General features: G+C 43.6%; 1 protein-coding gene across 1 annotated transcript in view; it reads right to left on the reverse strand.

Annotated features, from left to right (window-relative positions):
* Positions 1-27,357, reverse strand: part of LRIG1 (leucine rich repeats and immunoglobulin like domains 1) — a 178,585-nt gene that overhangs the window by 32,632 nt on the left and 118,596 nt on the right. The window contains exons 4-9 of the mRNA XM_053295529.1: positions 22,807-22,944; positions 20,809-20,952; positions 16,790-16,933; positions 14,130-14,273; positions 8,343-8,486; positions 5,587-5,667 (exon numbers count right to left, since the gene is read on the reverse strand). Coding sequence (XP_053151504.1) covers positions 5,587-5,667; positions 8,343-8,486; positions 14,130-14,273; positions 16,790-16,933; positions 20,809-20,952; positions 22,807-22,944 — 795 coding nt within the window. The remainder of the gene's footprint in view (positions 1-5,586; positions 5,668-8,342; positions 8,487-14,129; positions 14,274-16,789; positions 16,934-20,808; positions 20,953-22,806; positions 22,945-27,357) is intronic.

A 27,357-nucleotide genomic window follows, 5' to 3' on the forward strand; every position in this document is an offset into this window, starting at 1 on the left:
GCTGAAGCAGCTTGTAAGAAAAGTGAAAAATTATCTCAATAGTTTACATAAGTAACCCGCATGTGTAACCACTTCCACCCAAGAACACATGCTATATATTTCAGATATGCCTTTTCTGGCAAGTCAGTTCTCAGCCACACCCAGGCAAACCTAGGGGATCAGATGAGGAGCTGGCAAACTGTATGAAGGAAACTGTATCTTGGCTGCATAAACTGACTATCCCACATAAACCAACATAAGCACTGCCTATGCTTGAACCTCAGGGCAGTTTCCCATTTTAATCCTAAAAGAAGCACTTTGGTAAAGAAGAACTCCTAAGAGGAGTTTCCAGAGTTCACATGTCTGTTTTCCAAGGCAGACCTATATGTTATCCAGCATTACATTCTCACAGAACTTCAAACATGAATGTGTGTCCCAAGAGGGTTAAGAAAACAATGCAAAAAGAAAGAAAAGGAGAGGATTGCAGCTCATCAGGGTTTGAACTTCTGAGGGGGTGGGGGGAGCTTGGCAGAGATGTTTGGGAACCCCGGTTCTAAATCATTATAGGTCAGGGCAGACTATTCTTCCTGTTCCAATGTGGAGCTTTGGTGAAATTAGGTCATGTCTGCACTTCAAATTTAAAAACTGATTTAATTGTCATGGTTTTCCTCAAAGGAACACTGGAGGAAACACTGGGAACTGTAGAGGTCTTAGAAAGCCAAATTTCTGACAAGAGAATTCTCAGCACTTTCACTGAGTATTTCCAGGGATTCCTAAAGGATTCCTAAAGGGGCAGTTTTACCATTATTGACTGAAGGGTAAACCTGGTTAAAGGGGGAGAGAGAGAGACCGAAGTAAAAACAACCATTTCACTTGTTTAATTCTTTTTGTTCTCCAGACTACCCTTCAGGTCATACTCAAGCCACCAGTCAGGCAGGGAGTTACTCAGGCTGCCTCTTCTCTTAGAGGAGAGGTCTATCAACAGCTACTAGTCAGAGGGCTATAGGCCACCTCCAGCCTCAAAGGCAGGATGCCTCTGAGCACCAGTTGCAGGGGAGTAACAGCAGGAGGGAGGGCATGCCCTCAACTCCTGCCTGTAGGCTCCCAGAAGCGTCTGGTGGGCCATTGGTATGGAATAGAATACTGGACTAGATGGGCCTTGGGCCTGATCCAGCAGGGCTGTTCTTATGTTCTCTTTGAAATACAGCCAGACAGGTCCTTCCCACATACAGATGGCCTTCGTCATCTGCAATCTAGGAATCTGCAGTTTCACGTATCCCCAGTCAGGCAATGTAGACCCAACCTCCTCATATGTGGTTGAAAAAACAGTAAGAATTTGCTTTTCTGCGGTTCCTGGGTGGCCGGAAATAACCTCTAAGGTCAATTCCGGCCACCATTTTGCTCAGCTGAGCCATTTTGTGGCTCTTTTGTAAAATAAAAATTCTCCATGATTTTTCATGGAAAATCGGCAGAATGGGGGGGGGGGTTGCTGGACAGCTGGAGACCTGCAGAGCATTGTGTGGCACTTCATTTCTATCGTTTCTGCCTTTTAAAATCCTTTTTTCACCTCCAGGAACCTAACCCCCTAAATTCCATCGCCTTAAGGTCTCGTTATCCGCCATTTTGTTATCTGTGGTTTTAGGCGAGGGCCACCTGTAGCTGGGCTATTTCCTTCCCCAGCCCAAGGCTTGTACCTGGAATCCTGACTGCCTATTGGCTGCTTCTCCTCCCTATCCCTACTGCGAAGGCAAACTCAGTACATACCTTGTGGGTCTAAAAGAAAATAGTCCACATGGCTGCATTAAAGCTACCTGTGTAGAAGGGACTTGTTGACTGGCTGCAATCCAGAAAGGCATGGCAGCATGTGTCATATATAGCTCACTCAGACTCTCTGGAGTCTGAACTTCATATTAGGCCTTCCCTCCATGTGGCTGAGACTGCAGTACTCTGCCCTAAGCCCAGGCGTATGGAACCTAGTGTGATTGCTCAGTGGTGAAAAATATTCTGCATAGAGTTGGAGATTATTACTCCACATTTCCAGGGCTTGGATGCAAGTCTTGGCTTACATTAAACCATTATTATTTTTTTACCCAAATGGATAAAATAACCAGTTCATTAGTGGTTTGGTAATTTGGGTTTTGAGAGGTTGAATGAGGGGGGATATTGCTTGCAGACAGTAGCAGGTAGGGATGTGCACAAAACCGGTTTGCCTGGCTCGGTTCAAATCCAAACCGGATTCACACCAGACAGGGCATGCTTTGTTTTGCCCCATCAAACGGGGCCCCTGGCTCAAATTAGAACCAGTTCAGGCCTGGTTCGAGGGTGGTGAGCACCATTAAAGCTTGTTTTAAAAGAGATCAACTTGCCATTGCTGAGGGCTTTTGTTGCCTTGGTGGTGCTGCAGCAGCCGTGGGGGTGTCTCTGGCGGCTACCCCTCCCCCCACCAGCATCCCCCTGAGTCTCCTCAGACCAGTTCAGCCTGTTTCGGGGCTGTTTTGGCCCAGTTTGGCTGCCATGTGTGCGTGCAGGCTATTTGCATAACCTAGGTCATGACCCAGTCATGCAAACGGCACCCATGCATGCTTGGTGGCCAAAAAAAGAAATGGCCACCGCATGTGCAAACAGGGCCGAAATAGCCCCCAAACAGCCAGAAACTGAGTCCCTCTGCAGCCACTGCATCACCCCTCCATGGCTGCCGCAGCCCTTGGTGGCAGTAAGTCAATCTTTTAAAAAACTTTTAACAGCTTCCCCCACCCTCGAATTGGGGCCTAATGGCCCAAGAGGTTCATTCTGATCTCGGATCTGGTTCAGTCCAAGGTTGGGCCCTCAAACCAAAATGTTTCGAGTGCAAACTAGCTCTATTTTGAGCCGGTTTGTGCATCCCTAGTAGCAAGTGCTCCCTGGTTTGTTTAGCTAAACAACGGTTTTGCATTATGTCTGCTCCATAAGCCATAGTTTGTTTGGACCCAACAAATCAAGATTGAGACTGTGGTGTGAAGTTGGTTTGCAAACCACAATTAGTGCTAACCATGGCTTTGCATTGTGTTTGCATTGATAAGCTACAGTTTGGGAGCCACTGCTGCACTACAGCAACAGGAATAAAATGAACGTATGAAGCCGAGTGTTGTGCAGCTCCACTACTCTTAGCTTGAATTATAACAATATATATGGCTAATTGATAAGTGTTTATTAGGTCGTCATAATGAGCAATATTTGAAGTGTAAAAATCAGTGACTTAAGATGCATTGATTGTACGTTTATATGTATCAAACAATAAAAACTGCACCTGTCCCATACACATTGACTTAAGATGTACTGATGTATCTAATAATTTTAAAAAGTGGGCTGCATCTATGCCATGTGCTTGGGGTGTATCTGTCCCATACACATTACTCTTCTTTGGAAAGCCATTGCTTTCCACTCTTGTCAGCTTTACACCTGCCAGAAGGATTATCTCACCCCATAATCCCTGGCTATTTGACACTATGGCTAGGGATCATGGGAGTTGTAGTCCAAAAACAGCTGGGTGGGGGGCTAAATTGAGCAAGCCTGTCCTAGACAATCTCTTCCACTGTGAGCCTTCGTGTTTACCAAGATCATCACTAAGGTCTGGCAAGTGGTCACTATAGACAGGGCCTTCTCAGTGGTAGGTCCAAGCTACAAAATAGCCTCCTGGTAGCACTGACAGCCAATAGCATTGATTGTCAAATCAAAATGTGTGGTTGCCCTGTCACTCTCCTTCAGCACAACCCTACATACATTTACTCAGAAGTAAGTCCCACTGTATTCAGTGAGGGTTATTCCCAAGTAAGTGTGCACAGTATTGCACCTTTAGCCCCCAATCCTGCACTGCCACTTCATGAAGAGTCAGGAACAACCTTCTGCTCCCCTCCTAGTTCCAAGACTGGAGCTAAAGACAGAAGCAGGAGATTGTTGAGGCTGAGCGAGTGAGACACTCAGGGGACTTTGGACATTCAGCACAACTTCAGTCTCCCTCTCCAGAGCTGGAAGGGAAAGCGCAAGCTTCTTTTGTTGTTGGGATGGCACCCATCCAGCTTCAGAATGGACAACCCCTCTCCATTGGAAGAGAAAGGCAAAGGTCAGCACAATGGTGGGAATGATCCCACCCCCATCCCCAGCTCCATGTTGGAGAGAGAGGCCAAGGCTCCTCTCATCATCTTCACCACAGAACAACAGAACACTCATCATGGTGAGGGCACCAAGCTGAACTCTGCTCCTTAGGGACATTATCGGTTGGCACCAAGCTAAACTTTTATTCTGAAGGCGATTTCAACGGCAGGTAGCAGAGGGGCCTTCTGCTACTCTATAAACCTTTAGCTGGAGCTCCTATTTATTTTAGCCATTTTAATGTGCTTTCATATATTCAATTCAATGTGCTTTCATATATTTTTAAGTTTTTATCTGAACTGTATTTTATACATTTATGTTATTATCTGCCTCAAAATGAAGGCTATAAATATTTCAAATAAATAAATAGTCTGAATAGTTAAGGGGTTGGGGTGGGTAAGAGATTAGCAGCTCCCCAGTGACACCAGCCATGCAGTTCATGCCAGAGCAGTTCTCTGATCACTCTTTGGAGGCGATCTTTTAATTTAGGCCAGCTTTCTCCATGCTAGAGAAACTCATCTATAATTCAGAGAAGGCTAGTGACTTGGATTGCCCCTTTCTCCCAGTTTTACACCTTCAATATGCTGAACAAGGCACTGCAGTGCTCATTGCAAAACCCTTTCAGAAGCTTATCCACAACAGATCAAAAGCGGGGCAGCTTTTAAAGCAATCTCCAAAGAGCTGGGGTAATTATTAATTCATTTGAAGGTTTCCTCTTAAGTGTCCACCCGCTCCCCATCTCCCCCTTATGCTAATGCATTTAAACGCTTGCTGTTAACAGTTTAAACACAGGTTCCTGCCTGATGAAAAGTAATGTTTGCCATATGGAATTTAATTTAGATAGCTTTTAAATGAAAGTTTATACAGATGTGCTAAGTGAAAAACCACCAGTAATTAAAAAATAATAAAATTTTAAAAAATGAATGCATATGTATCTATTTAAAAAAAACTTGTACTGCTACAGTGTAAAAAGAGCAAATGACAGCATTTTATTTTGTAAAGTCTGCATATAAACACAGTTCACTACAAATAAAATTTCTTTTGTCTCTCTCATATTAATTGGCATTTGTGGTGATGCTGAATATCAGTTAACTAGCAATTTGATAAGGGTATGAAGAGAGACTTGCTTTTGTAACTGATTCATGATTTGAGAGTTCTAGAACAAGGAACATTCTCTTTTCTCCTTAAGAACTGCACGTTAAGCAAAAGGGTACTTGGCTTCTGAAACAGTGCTGCTGAGTTTGCTTCCATAATACAAAGGCATGTGCTACTAATAAAAATATTTGCACTCCATTTATTACAAGTGTGGAACTTCATGTAGTACGATTTCAATAGATTTCTCTTCCCTCCACCCAAGTCTTAAAAGTTGGATCTGCTGAGTGCAATGCAAGAGGAAGAAAAAGGGGCTATACAAAAAAATACAAGCACCCCAAAATAAAACCTTTACAAAAAGGAAACAAAAACATCTTAGACACTCACAGCTTGCTTAGGTTTTCCAGGCCTGTAAAGACCCCACTGGTGTCTTCTATTGTGCCTGAAATCTCATTATGGTCCAGATCCCTGTAGAGCAGAAGACAAAAGAAAGCTTCCAATCAATTTCCCAGTTTGTGAGCTCAACGTTAAAAGAGCCAAAGGCTAACCTTTAGGAAAAGTTTACTAAAGGCCGCCTCTTTTGTCCCTACATCATAAAGCTTTTACCAGAACTGCCCAGTTCTTGCAGGAGAAGCAGAGGCAATTAACTCTTGCTGACTAGACCTGGCCTCTTCCATATTGTTTTCTTTCATAGGAAATTTCCAAAGTGATTCTTTATCTATCTGATCCTCTTTACATCTGAAGTATATTTCACTTGTTCTCATTCTCCTTCCAGGCAACAAAGGAAGGGTTTGGTTTTGTTTTACATTGCAGATTAGACAAAAATTAAGAACATCAAAGCCACAACTACTATTCTAGAGCTCAGAGGTAGCATTAGCAGTCAGTCAAGTTAAGCACTGGCCCAAGGGCCCAGGGTAGATTCACAAGGCCCACCTTGGGTAGATTCCCAAGGCTCCCCTATCCACAAATGGGAACATGTTTTAGATGGGAAGGTGGTGAGAGAAGGCAACTACAATGCGAGAAACATGCGGTGCCACTGACTCCTCCTGTCTTCTCCCTCAGCAAATGGACCTCCAACCAGAACACCCTGTGATGACACAGGAGCCTCTGGGAAGAATGCCCATTCAGCAAAGGGGAGAAATCCCCCTGTGGAAGAGGAGCACCCAAGAGCTGCAGTGGTAACTCCTCCCTTTCCACCATCCCCCTTGGCAAGTAGGAGTGTGTAGGCAATGGAGGTAGTAGTTTCACCTCTTTTCCCACCCTCCAAGGGAGAGAATGGGTGGAGCCTTTTCACCATCTGCTGCTGCTGCTTCTGCAGAGTCAGACTCCTCATTTGCCAGAATGTTTGGAGGAAGAACATACCAGGGGACACAGATATGTCACTGGCAGGCCCAGTACACCATTGGAGGTGGGGGGGAGGAGTTCAGTGTAGGCCTTTGCCCTAGGGCCCCCTTGTAATCTAGCTGCTGAAGGGGGCATTTAACATTCCTGGCCTCAGGGTGTTGCTGACCATGGTGATGTAAATGTGGCTGCTGGAAAGATCTGTGTGCAAACTAGGCAAAGAGGATGTAGCCACAGCTTTTTAATGTCAACAGGCTGCCAAGTCAGGCCTACAGTCAGCTTAGCTTCACTTCTCTGAACTGCATTTCTCTAGTTCCACATGTGGTACCATAAGCAAGGGTCCTCTCTGTTTTCCCCATTTGCAAATACAGAGGAGTGGGAAATGGTACCCCCTTGTAATGCCAAACCTGAGATGGGCAAAAGACACTGTGGGAACACACATCTCATATGATGTATACCCAGATGACAATCAGGGGCAGCACACTTTTAAATAATTGGCCTCTGCATTACATTTTCTATTACAGGAGAGAAAACGAGCATGTCTTGTTGCTATGATGTTCTTCCAAAAGAACCCCAAATGCCTTTTAATACCAAGGGGAAAAAAAGAGTCTTTCACCCAAAAAAGGTACAGGGATTCAGCATTCTGGTCCAGCTTTCTTTGCATTCACTTTGCTTTTCTCCCAGCCCCTGTTGCCAATTTCCTATTCTTTCTGGCTGGCTGGCCCTGAATGCATACTGCCTTGTTAATCATTCTGCTGCAAGGTCCCCAGGCCTGACCTCTATTTGAATAGCTTCGCATTTCAGCAGTTTCACACCCACCAAAGGCTCGTCAACAATAGGCCATAATTAAAGCATGCCCAGCTCTTTTTCACCAGGTGCAGGACCCGATGGGCCTTCCTCTTGATTCAATTAGAAATTGCTCTCCCACCCTCCCTTCTCTCTGGGCACTGGACACAAAAGAAGAGCAGAATTAGCTGCAATCCAAATACCCTTTGGGGTTTGGGAAAGTCTTTGGTCCTTTTCTATGCCAGCTGCCTAGGAGAAGGACCTTTTGGAAAACATGCATGGGATCAAAAATGGTTCTGGGAAAGGCTAAGAAACATAAAGCACTTCCTCCCTCTGCTCTACAAAGGAATAAATAGCTACACAGAGTGGTAACGAAGAAGGGAAGTGCTTGTTTCCTTTCAATTAAACCAAAATGTTTTTTGAAAGGCTTTGGACACTTTTTTAAAAAAAAAGAGTATTGAGTGTTGTTTATCTGTCTTAAATAAAATTAATTTAGTAGTTTAAAACACACACACACACACACATACACACAAACCCAACGATCACATTAAGTGCTGGCCAGGATGCTGGAAAACTGGCACTAAGGACTTCATGACACTAGAGGATTAATAATTGTGCATGCATAATCTCAAGGCATTAAGAGCCAAGATAAATTGTGGGAAAGAAGAAGCCAGAAGCATTGCTAGCTCTTACACACCCTAACTGAAGATGAACAGCTCCATGGAGCACAGAGGTACAGTTCTACCTAGAGTTCTATCAAGCATGGGAAACCTTAAAAAAACAAAAACAAAAACACACCCACTTCCTAGGTTGGAAAGTGTCACAAAATATTGTGTAATAGAGAAATGTCACCTCACAGACTATGCAAATTGCACATCAGCTCAATGGCAAATCTGGTTTTTATGTTACATTTTGTGTCTTAATAGGTAAAGATGTGCAAAAACTGGAAACGGTCACTTTTGATTGATCCAGGGGGCCATCTGGGCAGTCAGAAAATCAAAGTCTGAAACACATACAGAATACGCAAGCTCTTGAGTCCCTTGAACGCTCCCTCTGCAATGTGGCTGATGGAGTTGTGGTTGAGGTGTAGTATCTGTAGCCCTCCCAAGTCTGCTAAACTCCCCTCATCCAGTCTGGTTAGGTTGTTAAACGACAAGGACCTGAGAACAGAAAGAAAAAATATCAAAGATGGCAGTTTCCTAAAGTTTTCTTGTATCTGTCTCCAGTAGTTCGACATGGCTTCTCAGAAGCTTTGTCCTGACTAGAATGAATATGCAGAAAATGCCCACAACATCTTCACTGTGAAAAAAATCTGTCAAACGTCCCTAAAGCTGATAAAGAGTCTGTCAGTTCAGAAACCATGCCAAAGTTGGTGCTTAGAAAAGTTAAAAACCCACACCATGGTTTGAGTTTCCAAATGTACAATGGGCAAACTATAGTTTAGAGCTGCTTGTCGGCTTTCTTTTTCTATCTGCTTAGCACTCAGAATCATACTTTTTAAAGTTTTCTCTCATCTTCATGATGCAGGAGCCTCCTGAGATTAAGCAACACCTGTCTGCACTGCACAACAGCCTCTTGAGGTGCAGCAAAGGCCTAACTGTGGTTTGTGAATTCTGATACAACAGAACGCCAGATTCAAAACATGGTTCATCCTAGTTTGTCACCTATTCACCAATTATAATGTGTAAGCATGGCTGGACAAGCCATGGTTTGGAGTTACATCTGAATGCAGCAATGAGTGGGTCTGAGACAAAGGCTATGCTACCTAGCAATTATATTAACACAGTTTCGCCAGGAAGCTCAAGTGTTATACGTGGGGTTTCCAGAAGGTTTCCAGACTGGCAAGGCCCAAGCCTACTTAGCTTTAGAGCTTCAGCTACTACTACACTCCTGCTAACTTGAGGCACCTTTTAATGTGGTGATTCTCTTTATTTAGCAGGGGGAGAGTAACTGGCCCTATCCACACCTAGCACAGTACCTCTGTTGCTGGTGTCTCTTATGTTTCTTTTTAGATTGTGAGCCCTTTGGGGAGAGGGATCCATCTTACTTACTTACTTATTTATTATTTCTCTGTGTAAACCGCCCTGAGCCATTTTTGGAAGGGCAGTATAGAAATCAAACAAGCAAACAAACAAACAAATAAATAATAAATAATACTATCAAACTAGTCCCAAGCAGTGTTCCATCTAACAGAGATTCCCAGATGTTATTCACTACAACTCCCAGCATCCCCAGCTGCAGCAGCCTTTGACTGGGGATTATGGGAGTTGTAGTCAGCAACATCTGGGAATCCCTGTTAGAGGGAATACTGGTCCCAGGGTCCAAGGCTGTACAACAGTTGTCCTGTTTGGATGATACACCCAGCCAGCATGCCATGAGGTGCATGTGCACACATATCTCCCCCACATCTGGTACCCCATTCTGTGACCAGGAGCAGGGAGATATTCAAACCACCCCTTTAAAGCAGTATTTAAATGGTATGTTGGGGGACACTTTGGACACACACCCCCAATTGTTAATTGTTTTTAACTTACGTTAAAGTTCTTTGTAATGGTTTTAATGGGTTGTTTTTTTATGTAAACCACCTGGAGATGTTTTATATCAGGTGGTTTAGAAATCCACAATGTAATTTATTCAATGTACATTGTTCTGTAATTTAGAAATTACAGAACAATGAACCAGTGTGAGGGAAATATGCATGTACAAATTCCTCCTCCTCCTCCTCCTCCTCCTCCTCAGAACAGCCCTGCTGGATCAGGCCCAAGGCCCATCTAGTCCAGTATCCTGTTTCACACAGTGGCCCACCAGATGCCTCTGAGAAGCCCACCGGCAAGAGGTAAGGGCAGGGGCATGCCCCCTCTCCTAGTGCTGCTCCCCTGCAACTGGTATTTAGAGGTGGCCTATCCTCCTTACACAATAGCTGGTGAGTATTGTTCACACTAGCCCAGTGAGCCTCCCTAAGTCAAGAAAAAACACAATTCAGGCTTCAGTACATACAACCAATGGAATTATCAGGAGACTGCCTCCTCTCAAAAGGTTTGCCTCAGAAACCCAGAGCATTGCCAAGCAACCAAAGGACTGGGGCACACTGTCTCCAGCACTGTGCGAATTTGTGAGTGGATGCTGGCATTGTGCCAGCTGACAACAAGAGTGTCAAGTAAAAGGTTGTGCTTCCCTAGCAACTGTCTGTACCTTGCTTAAGGAGGCTGTTTTGCATTCTGGGAGCCTTTGAGCAACATCTCCTCAGGCAAAACATGAGACACATTTTTTTCACATATTTTATGAGGATATTACATAGTGTAATAGAAGAAACAATATAATTTTGTCCACTTCTAGACCTGCACTTTTCTCTCTTAGATCTGGCTGGCTCTTGACGCTCACCATAAAAAACCATGTCTAGGGTGCACATGAAAGTTAACAGCACGAGCCAAAGCCTAAGTCAAAACAGAACATACTTTTAAGTGCTAGGAGTGTCATTTCCTCGGCAAATAAGCTGTCTGTCTTTGGAAGTGTGAGCAAAGGAGGTGGTGGTGCAACTAAGAGCACGGGAAGAAATTCAGAAGAGATTAATGGATTTCAAAAAGGCATAGGACAACATACATGCGTTCCTAAAGAATCTGTAGTGTTGAATTATGAAGAAATGGCAGCCAGTCAAAATTATTTCCTCACCTGCGATGAAAGAATTTTTCAAAGGGGAAAAGGGGGAAGGGTAGAAATTGAGAAATCCAATACTGGCAGGTAATGCTAAACTTGACTTGAACAAAAAAATGTTCCCTTTGATATTCTGCATGGGGGTTTCTGTCAGAACTGGTAGAGGCATGTTTCTTCCCTGACGTCATTTACAGATAGCCAAGAGCAAACCTCAAGTATCCATCATTACGGTTTCAGCCAACTGGAAAGATGCACATACTCACACACTCTGTAGTACTATTCTTCCCTTATCCTTCAATATATTCACCTACAGCCTGTTTGTAAAGCAAACAGTTCATTTTTCTTTCAGAATCTACCAACACACGTTATGTTTGTTCAAATGCTAAACTTTCCACTCTTTTATTATGGTGTTACCTATAACACATGCGCTGTGCTTCTCTAGGGGCTGGGTCACACAATCAACAAACTATGTTTGTTGTGATTGGGAGCATGGCTTCTAAACCTCCTGAGCCTACATACTTCCCTTTCCCTTACCTCTTGAGCTCTGATAAGGACAATATGGTTTATTAAATAAGCCAGCCGTCTTCAGTCACTTTGCAGTGGGGGCCGCCAGCCCGTGCCCCCCTACAGTCCACCCCCCACGCCATCTGCCATGGACCTGTGCCTGGCCCAATGGCCCTGCCAGCAGCACACACCCCAGCGGCAAGCGGGGAGGTTGCACGCTGAAGGTGCTACCAGGCACCTTCCTGTTTTTCCCAGCAGAAGGCAGCAGAGAGGATGCGTGGGGGAGGGCACATGCCAAATTGGTGGGGGGGAGGGGACAGAAGAAGGTCAGGGGCTACCAGAGGGGTCCCCATGGGCCACCAGTGGCCTCAGCAATGAAGAACACTGAAATAAGAGCTCTATGGCTTGTCTGAACCTTGAGATGTTGCCAACATTTACAAGCCATGATTAAACCAGTACTTCAAACCTTGGTTTCACATCCTGGTATTAGAGATGTGCAGGATGCTTCGCTGGCGAAACATTTTGACTCAAAACTGGCCGTTTAGAATGTTTCAAGTTCGATACAGGACACCCTTTAAATAAAGGACCTGTTTTGAGCTTGGAACAAAACAAGCCCATTTCTATTAAAGGCCGGTTTTCCCCTTGCTGATTGGTTTTCTGGCACTGGCTTCCAAGTGGCTTGCGATCTCCTTGCTTCTTGGTTGGCTTATCCTACAAATCAAGCGTTGTCATGGGCAACTGTGCCCCACTGGCTGGGGGGGGGGGGCGAACAGGACACAAAAGGAGGGAATTTCAAAATATATTCAAAGGGACTGGGAGGCAGAGAAAGCCCTGATACTTTGCCTCTCTTGATGAAGCAGATACATCAGGACAGAAGAGGAGGAATGACGATTTGATTTTGTGGTTTTCTTTTTTCTGTTCTGAGTATAACATGCAGTGCTATTGCTGCTATAACTATCTGGTTTTGCTGGATCTCAGGTTGACAAAAGCAGAACTTGGGTGCCTTCCTTCTTTCCTTGAGTTGTGATTTTGTTTTGTTTTGTTTGTGAGATAGGGTTGTGGTGAGAAATGGACAGTGGCAGGGGGTGGGGTTTGTGAGAAAGAGAGTGTGAGTGAGAGTGAGAGATTTCTTTGTGATTGCTGTCATGAATTCCAGGTCTAGCCTTGAGACTAACTTGTGCTTCACTCACTGCTCTGGTCTGCTCTTCAATCTGTATAGCAAATTGTACTCAGTCAAAAAATGTGGCTAAAGTTGCTTTAGTTGAGCTCATGGCTATGTTTGCTAAGTAAGGGTGCTGCTGTGGCAGTGCTAGGAAGTAACGTAAGGAGCCATAATTGTGTGCAAGAGAGCAACTTGTGCCAATGATGTTACTGCAGCACATTGTGGCTGGCAATGGTTTCTGAGTCAGTTATTCTTTTTTGGCCTATATCTGAAATGCATGTTCTGTCTTGGGAGGGACCGATTCCCTTTTACCGTGTGCTTCTGCAGTGCTTTCAAAGGCAGAGTTGCAAAATGCATTGCAAATTGCTAAGCAAAACTTCTGTGCAGTGCACTCTGTGAGTGCAGCTTGTTCCGGCCATAGGGTACATTGGGAAACTCAAAACATCCCATTGTTCCCCATAGGTAGCTCCTAGGGACACCAAGTGTTGTGGGCTGTATGGTAGGACATGATGGGTACTACCCAACCCACAGAAGAAATGGGCAGCCAGGCCATTTTTAACCTTTTCCCCCAAACCCCATAGGATCCTATGAGGATTTTGGGGAAAGGTTAAAAATGTGTTTTAAATCACCCGCTTGCCCATTTCTTTTGTGGGCTGATTGGTAGGTAGCACCCATCATGCCCTACTACCCAACCCACTTTGGTGTCTCCAGGAGCTACCCATGGAGAACAATGGGGTTTTTCAGGTTTCCCCATTGATTCCTACGGCCGAAACACTCGAAACATTTTGAGTTTGTCCTGTCGGAACAACGGTTCAACCACTGTTTCCAATGGAATGTTTTTTTGCATTTCGTTTTGAGCTTGAAGCAGAACGCCAAATCTGTTTCGTGCACATCCCTACCTGTTATAATTATGGTTTGTAAGCGCCTGTTAAACAATAGTTTCTGTTTCAGACAAGCGATAGAGCTGTGGTTTAGCAAACCATAATTCTCCCAGGACACAAGCAGAGGAAGGAAGAGGAGGGAGCAGCGCACAGCCTCAGGGGAGTGAGAAGGCTCTTCGCTGTTCAGGTGTCAAGAACAGCACTAGGATAAAGATGGTGTGCAAGAATCAGGGTCAGGAAGTTCTTGCCATGGTTGCCATAGGGAGTGTCCTATTGCTCTCTGGCAAGAATGCTAAAGGAAACTGGGGAGAGGACACAATTCATTCCCACACAGTGCAGCCATGGAGAAGATTCCTGCCCTCCCTCTAGCTGCATGCCGGAGACAAAGGCTAGAGCTTGCAAATCTGGTGGTGGGTAGCAGTGAGGCTTGGAACCCCTTTGCTGCTGGCCATCAAAACAAGACTAAGCCTTTTCCTCCAATGTTAAGGCTGCCTGCTCCCTCACACCCATATTTTCTTTCCATTTTATTACAGAGGATATATTACTTCTGGACATTAATATCTACTTTCATTGCCAGCTGTTGACTCCTAAAGCAGCTAACTTACAGTTCATTCAGCTTCTGGCAGAAGTTCCATCCGCCAGGCTTGATGCGGGATATCAAGTTGTTACTGAGATGGAATTGCTGGAGAGATGCAAGTCCATAGAGAGAGCCGCTGTTCACCTCTGTGAGGATGTTGTGCTCCAGATGCCTAGAGGGACAACCAAGTTTAGGATATGCACAAGATCACACTTATTTTAAAACAAAAACCACACCATGCCGTGTCTTATGAAAGCAAATTCAGGTGGCTTCTCTGACTACAAACATATTAGCAAACAAAGTCTATATCCTGTGGCATGCTGTGGGTAAAGCCAGATTCTATGAGAACAGATAGTGCACTGGGTAGGGTGATGGTAGTGGTTGTGGAGTTATATTACATAATTTTTACATGTTTCCCACCCACATTTTTTAAAAAGATCTTTCCATTATTTCCCTCCCAACATCATTTTTCAAGGACTGCTTAACTATTCCTTCTTTTTGAAGCAAGACCCACTGGGTTTAATGGACCTCACTCCCTTCTAAGTGTGCATAAATAATTGCATCCATTCCCACCCAGTGCCAACAAATGACTATTCTGGTATAGACCGCCCTTGAAAATGAAGGTTCTACATGAGAGCAAAACTGCCTGTGGAGGCTTCATTTCTTCAGTATGATCAAGTGAGGCTTCCATATTCACAAGCAATTTGGCTCTGATGCTGAACTTCCATGATCAAGAGCAGTCTACATCAGAATAGTCATTCAGAGGGAATGGCTTTTTTTCTCACCCACATATTTAAAAGGCCGTTTCTATTATTCACCACCACCACACACATCATTATTGAGGGATTTTTTTTAACTGTTCCCTCATTATTTGGAAACAGGTCCCATTGGGTTTATTGGAGTTTATATCCTTCTGCGTATAGAACTACAGGCTCAGTTAACAAAATGCTGCTGGAAAAGGCATCTGTACCCGCTGGTATGTTTCCCATACTATGGGAAACACCTATATTGGGCGGCAGTAATATAAGAAAGATGCTGAAAGACATCATCTCATCCTATGCAGGAGGAGGCAATGATAAACCCCTCCTGTATTCTACCAAGGACAACCACAGGGCTCTGTGGGCACCAGGAGTCGACACCGACTCGGCAGCACACTTTATCTTTATCTTTTACTCCAGCCCAGCATACTTTTTTTTAAAGTGGTCCGCTAGATGCTTCCAGAAAACCCCAAAGAAGTACAGCAAGGAAATCCCAGAAACTTTTCCCACCCAGGACCAAAAAACTGTCATTCTGGTTTAGACTGCTCTTGCACATGGAAGTTCTACACAAGAGTCAAACTGCCTGTAAATGTGGAGGCTTCATTCCTAAGTATAGCCAAGTGAAGTTTCCATATCCACATGTCCTCTGCATGTGTGTGCCATCACTGCATCACCGCCGTACAAGGGCTACTGTGGTGAGCACTGCTGGTGCGCGTAGACTACTGGGGGGTGCGCCACCACAGCAGGAAGCTGCATGGAGCAGAAGAGGAACAGGTAAAGACCTGCTGCCCTCACGCTTAAAGGTGCCACTCACCACCACCCCACTCCTGCCAGGTGCCGCCTTCCACCAGTTGAATCGTTTCAGCGGCCCCATGAATCAGCTCGGTTTTGAATCTTTGCTTGAATCTCAATTCGTGCACATCCCTATTATAAATTATGGTTATCAGGCACCTATGTTCAGAATCAGGAAGTCACTCGCTAGAATTTGCCAGGACTTAGCCCTCCCAAGTGTGGCTTCAGAATTCCAAGTGGGCAGACGCAGTTATGCATTAAGCAAACCTTCCCTTAGTTATTTTCCCTGTTATTATGGGGATTTCAAAGGAAAATTACTCAAAAATCACCAGATTGATGTTTTTCAAACCAGCAAAAAGGCACCAGTCCAGGATGGACCTGAATTTTTGAGCAATGCTAAAAAGACATTAAACATTTAAAAATATACATTATCAGTGGTGAAAAAAACATCACAACACTTTGGCCCCTCTTTTTAATAATTAAATACTTAAACTGCTGTATCTCACCCATTTTGCTACAAATTTGCACCAATAAAGCAATAGAATATTCAGGGCTTAGAATGGCAAAACACTGAAAACACTCATCTTAAATACACTGAGTGACTATGCCAGTATAATGCGGCTGTAGAGGTGAAATCTGTAAAGAGGTGTAAGAAAAGAAGGGATTCTTTAAAAACCCAAACCAAAAAACTGCTGCAAAACTTAATGTGCTAATATGACTAACAACAAGATGTATTTAATACCACATAAGACTTTACAAAGATATAGCTTTAAGCACATAACTGTGCCAAAAAAGAATGATAGACACACAGAGCACTAATTCCATGTGCTTAAAGCTATATCTTTGCATAGTTTTATATTGTATTAAAACCATCTTGATTGTTTCTATCTTGATTGCATTGCCCAGAACCGTTGAATGGGGCGGTACAAAAATGTAATAAATTTAAAAAATCTCATCATCTCTTTGGCACAGCTACTGTAAGTACTTAAAGCTGTATCTTCGCATAGTTTTATACTGCATTTATGACATCTTGGATATATACCAGGTATATATGCAGCATATGCATAAGAGCAGTCAACTGCTGGAAGACTAGATATAACCAATCAATATACAGGATAGCATTAACCATTTCACTTACAGGACTTGCATGTTGGCCAGACCCCAAAAGGCTCCATCAGTCAATTTGCTTATGTTGTTCCGCTGCAGCTTCAGAACTTCTAAGCTGTCCAGCCCTTGAAAGGTCAGGCCTTCAATGAGGCGAATACGATTCCGGTTTAGCTCCCTAAAATGACCAACATTGCAGCAGAATGTTAAACCCCAATCTCTTTGAGGGCATTCATCTATTTTGTTTTAAGTGATTGCACTTTCCTTAAATATAGCACAGACAGTTATAACTACTATGGTTTTAGCAAGCAAGGGGTAGATCAGGCAGTATGTTACCAGTATGACGTCCTACCAGTTTAGAGGCATGCAAGGTTTTAAATTACAAAGTGGGGTTCTGCTGGCTTAAGAGTTTTGCATATCTCCAAAGCCTGAATATAATTACTACTTGGGCAAAAACAGGGTCAACATTGCTTTACCTCTTCTGTCCTTGTAGAGACTTTCAGCATGAGTGAGGGATTTATTTATTGACCTAACGGTGCAGCGGGGAAATGTCTTGACTAGCAAGCAAGTGGTTGCTGGTTCGAATCCGCGCTGGTATGTTTCCCAGACTATGGGAAGCACCTATATTGGGCATCAGCAATATAGGAAGATGCTGAAAGGCATCATCTCATACTGCGCGGGAGATGGCAATGGTAAACCCCTCCTGCATTCCACCAATGAAAACCAAAGGACTCTGTGGTCACCAGGAGTTGACACCAACTCGATGGCACCCTTTACAGATACAGAGGCGTTCTTACTCCTGGACCTCTGGGCCCTGGCTAGCAGCCTCCTGAGTCTGTGGAGGACTCCAAATGTCCTCTGGGGCCTCCTGCCACCCCACACCCGCCGCTGCCCCGCTCCTTTCCATTTTTGCTGCCACCATGTGCGTGGCCGGGGTGGGTGGGTGAGCTGAGCAGGCCACAGCCTCCCCCGTGGTGGTAGCGGGCACAGCGGCTGGTGGGCCCATCCTTCTGGGCTGCAAGTGCGCCTGCACAGTGGGAGTATGAGAGTCGCAAGCCCTTGATGCCACAGGGCTTGCAACACTCATATTCCCACTGTGCATGCGTGCTCACAGCCAAGACGGACAGGCCTACCACCTGTTGTGCCTGCCGGCCAAGGCCTACTTGGCTCACCTCCCACCCCCCTGGCCGCGCACATAGCAGCGGCAAAAATGGAAAGGAGTGGCACAGCAGGGCAGCAGCGGGGCAGAAATGGCAAGCGGCACGACCCCCCAGGACAGAAATTTTATTTTAAAAAATTGTAAGGGGGGCCTCACAGTGGGGGGTGGGCCTCCAAAGCCCTTCAAGTGCAGGTGCCAAAATTATCTAAGTGTGCCCCTGTAGTACATATATAATGGGGAACCATGGTTTCCTGATACAAGAACAGCCCGGGGGAGCAGCAAGCTCATGCACTTCCCACCTCCCCTCTCTTCCCTTTCTGCTTGCAAGAGGAGAAGAGGAAAAGCGTTTCCTTTCCGTTTGAAGCAAAACACGGATCCACATTATGCACCAACTCAGGGAACCATGGTTTACTTCAAACCACAATTTGGGAAAACAATCTGGGCCGAACTGTTACCCATTACATCTGAACTGTGCCCCTGCCATCAAGAGAAAAAACATTAAGCCAATATGAGGCTTTCAATTACATTAGCTGTATTTGAAAGTCAACTTCTTAGTTCCATCTCATGTTTCAAGTAGGAAGATATTTAAAAGTCACAACTTGAAAACAACAACAGTCATTTCTTTGTACATGATGAGGGAAATAAACTACCCAAACTTGTGTTACTCTTAACATGGAAAATCCGAAGAACAGGAGACAAGAGGGAGACTACACTTTGGATCTAAACTACAGGGTTAGATCTAAAGAACCAGAAGGCAAGATAGTATCCAGACAGCTGAAAAAATAACTTTCTCTGGGATTAATTCATAATTTAGTTTGCCCAGAGAACAATTTGTTATGGAGTGGCTAACAAAGTTGTGTTTTTTTATATTATTACTATCATTTCTTGTTTACACAGTCAAACAGGTGTTATTGACTGGTTTGTTTTATCCAGACATCGAGTCCTTCCCAAGGACCTGGGATGGCTGAATTTTATCATCAATATTGTTGCTGTTCTTATTATAGATATCATCGCAGAATATAGGCTGTTCCCAGTAAAGCTGCTTTTTCTAATTGGCTGATGGTGATTTCTGTGGCCCCTATGGTGTTGAGGTGCTCTTCAAGGTCTTTTGGAACTGCACCCAGGGCACCAATTACCACTGGGATTATTTTGGTCTTTTTCTGCCACAGCCTTTCAATTTCAATTTGTAGATCTTTGTATTTGGTGATTTTTTTCTATTTCTTTTTCTTCTATTCTGCTATCCCCTGGTATTGCTATGTCGATTATTTTAACTTGTTTTACTTTCTTCTCAACTACAGTTATATCTGGTGTATTGTGTGGCAGATGTTTGTCTGTTTGTAGTCAGAAGTCCCATAATATTTTTGTATCTTCATTTTCTACAACTTTTTCAATTTTATGGTCCCACCAATTTTTGGCTACAGGTAGCTTTTATTTTTTTGCAGATGTTCCAGTGTATCATCCCTGCTACCTTGTCATGCCTTTGTTTGTAGACAGTCTGTGCGATCTTTTCGCAACAGCTGATTAGGTGGTCCACTGTTTCATCTGCTTCTTTACAAAGGCGGCACTTGCCTGTTTGTTGTTGATTTTTCAACTTTTGCTCTTATTGCATTTGTTCTTAGTGCATGTTCTTGTGTAGCCAGTATTAAACCCTCTGTTTCTTTCTTCAAGTTGCCATTCTTAAGCCATTGCCAGGTCTTGGTGATGTCTGATTTTCCACTTATATTGTGCAAATATTGACCATGCAGTGGTGCAAATATTGACCATGTAGTGGATTATTATTATTATTATTATTATTATTAAAAAAATCTACCTATATAGGATTACAGGTTTACCAATATGATAAAGGTATTTAAAGAAATGCCATAAATGCCCAATAAGAACTAAGCTCCAAAATCCTTTATGTGCTTTTGAAACTCTACCTTATAAAGCCTCGCTATTCAGAATTGCGATAAAGGAAACATAAACCTTTCATGCAGAGGTAGCACAGATTTTAGTCTGAACAGGTGACTTGTCCACTAGGGAATAAGGAAAACCAGTTTCATAAGAGAGGAGGGGTCCACCAAAATTCTACTTGTAACTTAATTTCAATTTTAAAAGGGATATCATAAACTACTTTGCCCTCTTTTCACATAAAAATCTATCTTTATAGTATTACTTGAAATCTTATATCAAATACTGCATGATCTAGCCTTTGAGTCAAGTTCCAAACTTTTAAAGAAGCATTGGGCAAATGTTGGAAGTCAAAGGTCAATTTTCTGCACATAAAAGCACCTTCACAGATGCAGATGTATATTTATGATCAAATGCAGCCCACGCTATACTCTGGCTGAACAAACAACAACGTGTGTGCTAACTCATCAAAAGCACTCTTTTGTCCATCCAAATGTCAACTGCACACTTTAACGGCCTTCCCTCATTGTTGTTTTACAACTACATAAAGATGCATGTGTGGTCCTGAAAACATGGTTCTAGAAAGCCCTCTGACCTGCTTCACTTTCACTGCCCTCTTATGAAACAAAGTGGGGAAAGAACAAAAATAAAATAAAATACCCCAGCTGGCTTGAGAGAGGTGAAACAAAAACAAAACACTACACTAAGTGTTCTTGATAACTCAGATGCTAATTAATATTAAAACCTTTTTTTTTTTTTTTGCAGTCCTGTTAAGAGAGTGATCTGATAAGTCAATAGTGTACAGGACCACCAAAAACAAACAAACAAACAACTACCCCTAATTTGTTTTATTAGGTGTCACCATAGGGTCATTAAAATATAGCTTATTCGGTGTTTTATAGATGCAGGGTGAAGAAGGATTGAATTTGGTGAGCATGTCCTCAGGGAATGTTTGTCTCCATAAAGTTTGGTTAGCCATAATTAAAGTGCACATGTCTACTCACAGTTGTGTTAGCTTGGTCAGCTTGAATGCCTTAACAGGAAGGTTGGTGATCCTGTTTTTACTCAGGCGAAGCGTTAGTAGGGATCGTGACAGGCTATCAAAAGCCTTGATCTCCAGGGTGCTGATTCTGTTGCTCCCCAGGTTGCTGCAATAATTCAACACAGAACATTTAAATGGCTATGTCAGAGGTCTCTGTTGCTCGTGCTTTATCAGAGTGGCTGGTGACATTAGACACATCACATTCAAAAGTTGCTGTTTTTCCCTCAGACAAATGAGGTCAGTTTTTCCATTAGCACAATTTAGACAGCTGATGAGAAGAGATCCCCTGACATACCTCAGCACCTTGAGTTTCCCAGAAGAATCAATAGACTATGCATTCCCTGTCAGACCTATAGAGTACAGAAACCCACCCACACCCACCCAGAACATAACAATGTGGCCTAGTAAAGCAAGTGCTTTAACTGAACCTAGGAGAACTGTGTTCAAACGCGAGTTCTACATTGGCTCACTAAGAGCAGTCTAATACAGTGGTTAGTGTACTGAACTAAGATCAGGAAGACCGCGCTTTAAATCTTCACTCAGACATGAAGCTCACTGGGTCATCTTGGGCAAGTCCCTGCCCTTTAGCCTCACAGGGTGTCATAGCTACATTGTCACTGGGAGACAATGTAGAGAATGAGACAATGTAGGGAAGAACCTGCAACTAAGAGCCTAAGTGAACTCATGCCACTGAGACTCCACACCAGGGGAATCCAAGCAAGCACCTCCACCAAAATCTAAGGACACTGCCCTGCCTTTGTCCTCCAACTTAGAGGAGTCCCCTGAGGACCTACCAATATTGGCAAAGGCCTCCCAAGCATTGCTAGCCAGTGCTTACAAAACTGGACAAGGTCCCTTTAAAAGACAGACTCTTCCCTAGGGAAGGGGTGGAGCTAAGTCACTCTGCCTGGGCAGCAGCCTTAAACCCAGCACTCTGCTCTGATAAGCTGCGGGACATGTCTCCAAAATTCCACTCAGTACTAACATAGCTTCAGGTTCCTGGCCCCCAGTGCTGTTCAAGATTGGTGTCATGCAACTGGATCCCTTCCTTGGCAGAGATCCCAGTTCAGTCCAGAAGAGGATGCTGGGTGATCTTGGGTCAGTCACTTTCTCTAGCCTAGATCTACCTCACACAGTTGTTGTGAGTGTAAAACTGGGGAGGGAGCAACCACCATGCATATAGCCCTGAGCTACCATAAATGTTTGTGGGAGGGATAAAAACTTAACAAATAAATAGCCACATCCCAAAAGTTATGATAATGTCATATGAAACTTCTCAAAGATTTATTTGACAAAGGCTGCAATCCTATGCACACTTGCCTGCAAGTAAATCCTGACTTCCACATAAATTTAGATGGGATTAGGCTATAATCCTCATGTTTTTAATTGGCTAAGATTTGGCAGCGGGGTGGGCAGCAATGGTGAAACATTAGGATTATCATCATGTACTATGCAGTAAAGAGTGGGGAAAATATTCTGATTAAAAATCCGACACAAATAACCACACCCAATTCTACTTCTTCTGAAACTCTATGTTAGCTATACAAGGGAGTTGCTGTGTTCCATGCTATCCGCCCTCATTGCAAACCTGTCCTATTTGCTACTGCAAGCAGGCATGGGAGAGCAAAGCAGTTCAAAGACAGGTTATTACTTCTTGACCCATCAATTGTCCACTACCAAGAGTCAGAAAGAGGCAGGGGGAAGCTATAGCAAGGTGTTCTTTCAGCCACTCTCATATGTAATGTGATCACTTGACCAAGAGGGTACTTGAGATAACATGCATGTGCATACATACAAACAAAACAGCAAGCCTCCACTGACTTATGGAGTCACTCCATAATATAACTGTAAAATATTTGCAAGCCTTTAAAAATACATAATATATATATCAAGAGATGCTCATTATGCTCCTCTTTGGTGCATAAAGGAATATCATTAAAAAATTTAGAAACAAACATACAGATCCTTTATATGAAGGCCCACTGGGAAACAGCCACTTCGGATTTCCGTGATGTTATTTGAGCTCAGGTCCAACGTTTCCAGGGCAACATAGGGCTCCAGCTGGCTGGCTTCGATGTTATGGATCTTGTTGCGATTCCTACAGTGCAGAAAGGAAAAGAATTTGACACAATCCACTTGTTTTCTTGGGTAAAAACAAAATAACTACATGTGTCTACATCTCTGAGTTTCTGATAACCCATCTGGTTCTCAGTAGGGATGTGCACAGAACCGTGGAGCTGCGGTCTGGCACTGGGGTGGGGGTCCCTTTAAGGGTGAGGGGAGGGTATACCTACCCCTCCCTCCGCTTGTGCACGTCCGTTTAGTAAGCATTTGGGGCGGCAGGATACCTCCCTGCCGCCCCTTCCCCCTCTGGCAGCAAAAGGCTTCAGGAAGCCTTTTGAGCATGTGCACGTCGTGTGCACGTTGCAGAGATGTGACGTGTGTGCGTGACGTATGCACGCGCAAAAGGCTTCCTGAAGCCTTTTGCTGCCAGAGGGGGAAGGGGCGGCAGGGAGGTATCCTGCCACCCCAAATGCTCGCTAAACGGACACGTACCGGCAGGGGACAAGCGGAGGGAGGGATAGGTACACCCTCTCCCTGCCCTTAAAGGGACCCCCACCCCAGCAACTGAACCGCCAAACTGCCCCAAGGCCAGACTGGTCCGGAGGCCTGCAGAATGGCCTCCAGATCAGTCTGAACACATCATTAGTTCTCAGTTGGCATTCAGTGTGCTTCATGGAGAAGAGAAACAGAAATATGGAGGTCGAGCTGATCAATGGCTACTAGTCATTATGGCTATATGCTACCTCCAAGTTCAGAGGCAGTACACCTCTGAATATCAGTTTATAGGAAACCACAGTGAGAGCAGGCTATCTGCCTACATGCCTCATTTCTGGGCTTCCTAGAGGCTTCTGTTTGGTCACTGAATATCTTGAGATATTCCCCCAGACAGACCTTTATTTTGATCCATCAGCATTCTCTTTATGTTCTTGGAGATTCTAAATAAAAAATAATGTAAGGTGACACCTTTTTTTGGACCAACATATGCTAGTGTAGGCAAGTTTTCAAGTTACACTGAATATCAGACAGAATAGAAAGATAGCTTTAAAAAGTATCTAGGTTGTGATAGACTGGCAAACTCAAATGTGAGGCTCCCCCACTGCCAGCTACGAAAGGGTGAAATATAGCCATAGGAACCAAGATGACTCACTAAACCACTTTTAATATATAAAACCAATAACAGAATGAAAAACAGGTTAAAAATCTTAGGAAAATTGGGACATATGTGACAACAATCAAAGTATGCCCATCAAAGTATTGTTCCATAGGTCATTGAAAGTACCTGTGAACAACTAAAACCAAAAAATCATCTTAAAAAAAACATTCTCAGAAACAAAACTTTAAAACTGTAGAACATTATAAACTAAAAGCCTGATAAAAAGGTATATTTTCAAAAGCCGTTTAAAATCAATCAGAGATGGGGAGATTCTGATTTCATTTGGGGGGGGTGTTCCAGAGCCATGGGGCAACCGTAGAGAAGGCCCGGTTTGGGTTCACCACCAAGTGAGCAGGAGGCAACCACAACTTTACCTCCTCTGATGATCTTAATATGAATGAGAAATCACAGGAATCAGCCTGGAAGAAACAGTGTATTCATAGTGTGGCTATGAATAGATAGCTAGAAATAGCTAGATATCTAGATAGATAAAGGCACCTTTGTCCATAAAAAATATATTCGGTCATCTGACCATTTTATGCAATCTAATTTGGTTAATAAGGCTACACTAAAGTGATAAAAGGACCCCACATGAGCAATGTATGTGCCATGATTATAAGCTCTGAACATTCTATTGCTGTAGCAGACAACCAAGCATTTGTCTCAGAGGAAGCCCACGTGAGGGGAAGAAAAATGCTGAATCATCCCCTCTGAGGTTTCTGGCAAAGGCTTCTCCCAAAACCTTCCTGTAATATTGGTAGGACCTATGCTGCCACCACAACCCGATTATCAGCAGAACAGGTTCAGGGATATACAGAGCACACGAGAGGAAATGCTAAATCTGACTAAACAAACTTTCCCTAGACTAAACTTCCAGAAGCCAAAAACCCTGGCTTCCTTTTCCTTGAAGCTCACCAACCCCTGGATGGAGAATTCAAGCCCCTGCAGTCCTGTCTTCCAAGAACTGCAGTCCTTTTGCAGCCATTTCCCTGGCCACACATATGGCTGCACCTTCAGCCCAGCTTCTTTCTAACAAAGAAACCCTTCTCTTCCTCCCAACTCCTGTCTAGGTTCCAACCACCTGGTATCCTGATTGGCTGAGCCCTGGAGGTCACGACAGAGTTCACTTCCGGTTCACTCTTTAGGGGAGAGGAGGGGCAGTTCACTGCAATTGCTTATAAAGTCAGAAGTATCTACCCAATCCACCTGGAATCTGGCACACATCAACCAAGTGGCAACAGACACAACTCCTCCAAATTTGGTGCAAATCTATTGCAAAATGGCTGTGGTACAGGACATTTTAAACTCCTAAAAAGAGGGTTCAAAGTGTTGGCATATTTTCTTCACCACAGATAATGTATATAGTTTTAAGTGTTTGATGTCTTTTTAGCATTCCCAAAAATTTATGTCTATACATGAAGACCTCATTATCTGTGGGGGTTCTGTTTCCGCAGATTACTGCGGGTAACGAAACCGCGGATAATGAGGCATTGAGTATATGGGATCACAGGGGTTAGGTTTACAGACTAAAAAAACAAACCCAAAAGTGCCCCCCAAATGAGCAAAATAAAGTGCTCTGCCTTGCTCTGGGGGCTCTCAGGAGTCCAAGGATGCGCCATAAGTCCAAAAGTCTGCTAAATTCAGTGGAAAATCACTTTTTAAAAGAGAGCCTAAAAATGGCTCTTCTCCACAAAATGGCAGCCAGAAATTACCTCCAATATAATTTCCAACCACTCCCGACCTGCAGATATGTGAAATTAACCCCCCATTGGCCAGTTTTTCTCTGCATATGCTGAGGTCAGGTGTCCATTACCTGATCGCGGATAGGTGAAACTGCAGATGGTGAGTCTGCGGATAGTGAGGTACGCCTGTACTGGACTGGTGCCTTTTGCTGGTTTGAAAAACACCATTTTAGTGATTTTTGAGTAATTGTTGTTCAAAATACAATAAAAGGGGAAATAGCTAAGTAAACGTTAGCTAAAAGCATAACTGAGTCTGCCCACTTGGAATTCTGAAGCTAAAGTCCTGGCAATTTCTAGCAAGTGTTTCCTGGTTCTAACACTTTGCTTTGGACTTTAAGTTGGACATTGGGCTGGAGAGGGATGCATCCAGGCAGAAATTTAACAGATACAATAAGTCGATATGTCGGTGATGCAATACAAATAATAACTCCAAGCTCACAACAAAGAGACCTTTTTATTACGCACACAAAGAAAAACTAAACGTTGGTAAATATAAAAACATAAGACATTTTGGTGTGACACACCATCCTAAGTAAAACAATTTCTTTTACAAAGGTATTTTTGTTGAGAGTTAAGAGATACAGCTTTCCTAATCACTTCCTGATTAATTTCTGCCTCATGCATTCCTGATCAAGGCAAAGCGTGGGTACACTGAACCTCATTCCTAAAGCCATCATTATATACCAGATGGTACAAAGTATTTACAGCTTTTATGGTGTGGAAGTTAAGATGAGCACCTCAACTTACAATTTCCATTCTTTTCAGAGCATGAGTAAAAATGTAAAGGATCTTAACTCATAGCTTAAACTGGAGGTTTTTGGATTACTGAATATACATCCTAACATGGGAGCTACTGACAACAATTTAGAAGTAGTGAACACACCATTCTGCACATCTGCCATATTTTTCAAGTATTTCCTCTCAGCAGCTGCCTCCTCAAGCTACCCAGACTCCTTTTAGCTGCTGTGATTTGCACCCTGTTGGCAACAAATATGAAGAAAGAAGTTCTAAAGACAACACCTCCCCCGTACGCCCATGCGCACGCACATACCACATCATCCGTGAGTAAAACATTTTCCCTGTAATATGCTAAACAAGTGTAGGATAGAATTTCAACTGGCTGACTAGTTTCCAAAACATTTTAAGAATTCACACTTCTACTGTCATAATATACATTGCATGAATGGCATCATACTGATTTCCCGTGTATCTACCACTTGTGGATACATGCTCCCTTCATGCTCATCTTAATACAAACTGTATGCAAAAACCAGAAAGTTAATGAAATATTAGGAAGAAATGCATATTATTGGTATGTCTCCAACTCATTACATGATTCCAGTGCAGCTTCCCTCCTGTCCCCACCCCTTCACCCCCGTTATGTTCAGTAGGTTGCCCAGCCAATACTTAAATTACTTGGAGAAAAGAAAACTACATTAGGAGTTGTGTGGTTATTGGTGGGGGGCGGGGGGGGGGTGTAAGGTGAAGGGGGTTGCTGCTTTAATTAAAAACTCTCTGACAAGAGCTGGAGTAAAACCAGAACAATTTAAAT

Source organism: Hemicordylus capensis, chromosome 2 (genome assembly GCF_027244095.1).
Source record: "Hemicordylus capensis ecotype Gifberg chromosome 2, rHemCap1.1.pri, whole genome shotgun sequence".
Taxonomy (NCBI): Eukaryota; Metazoa; Chordata; class Lepidosauria; order Squamata; family Cordylidae; genus Hemicordylus; species Hemicordylus capensis.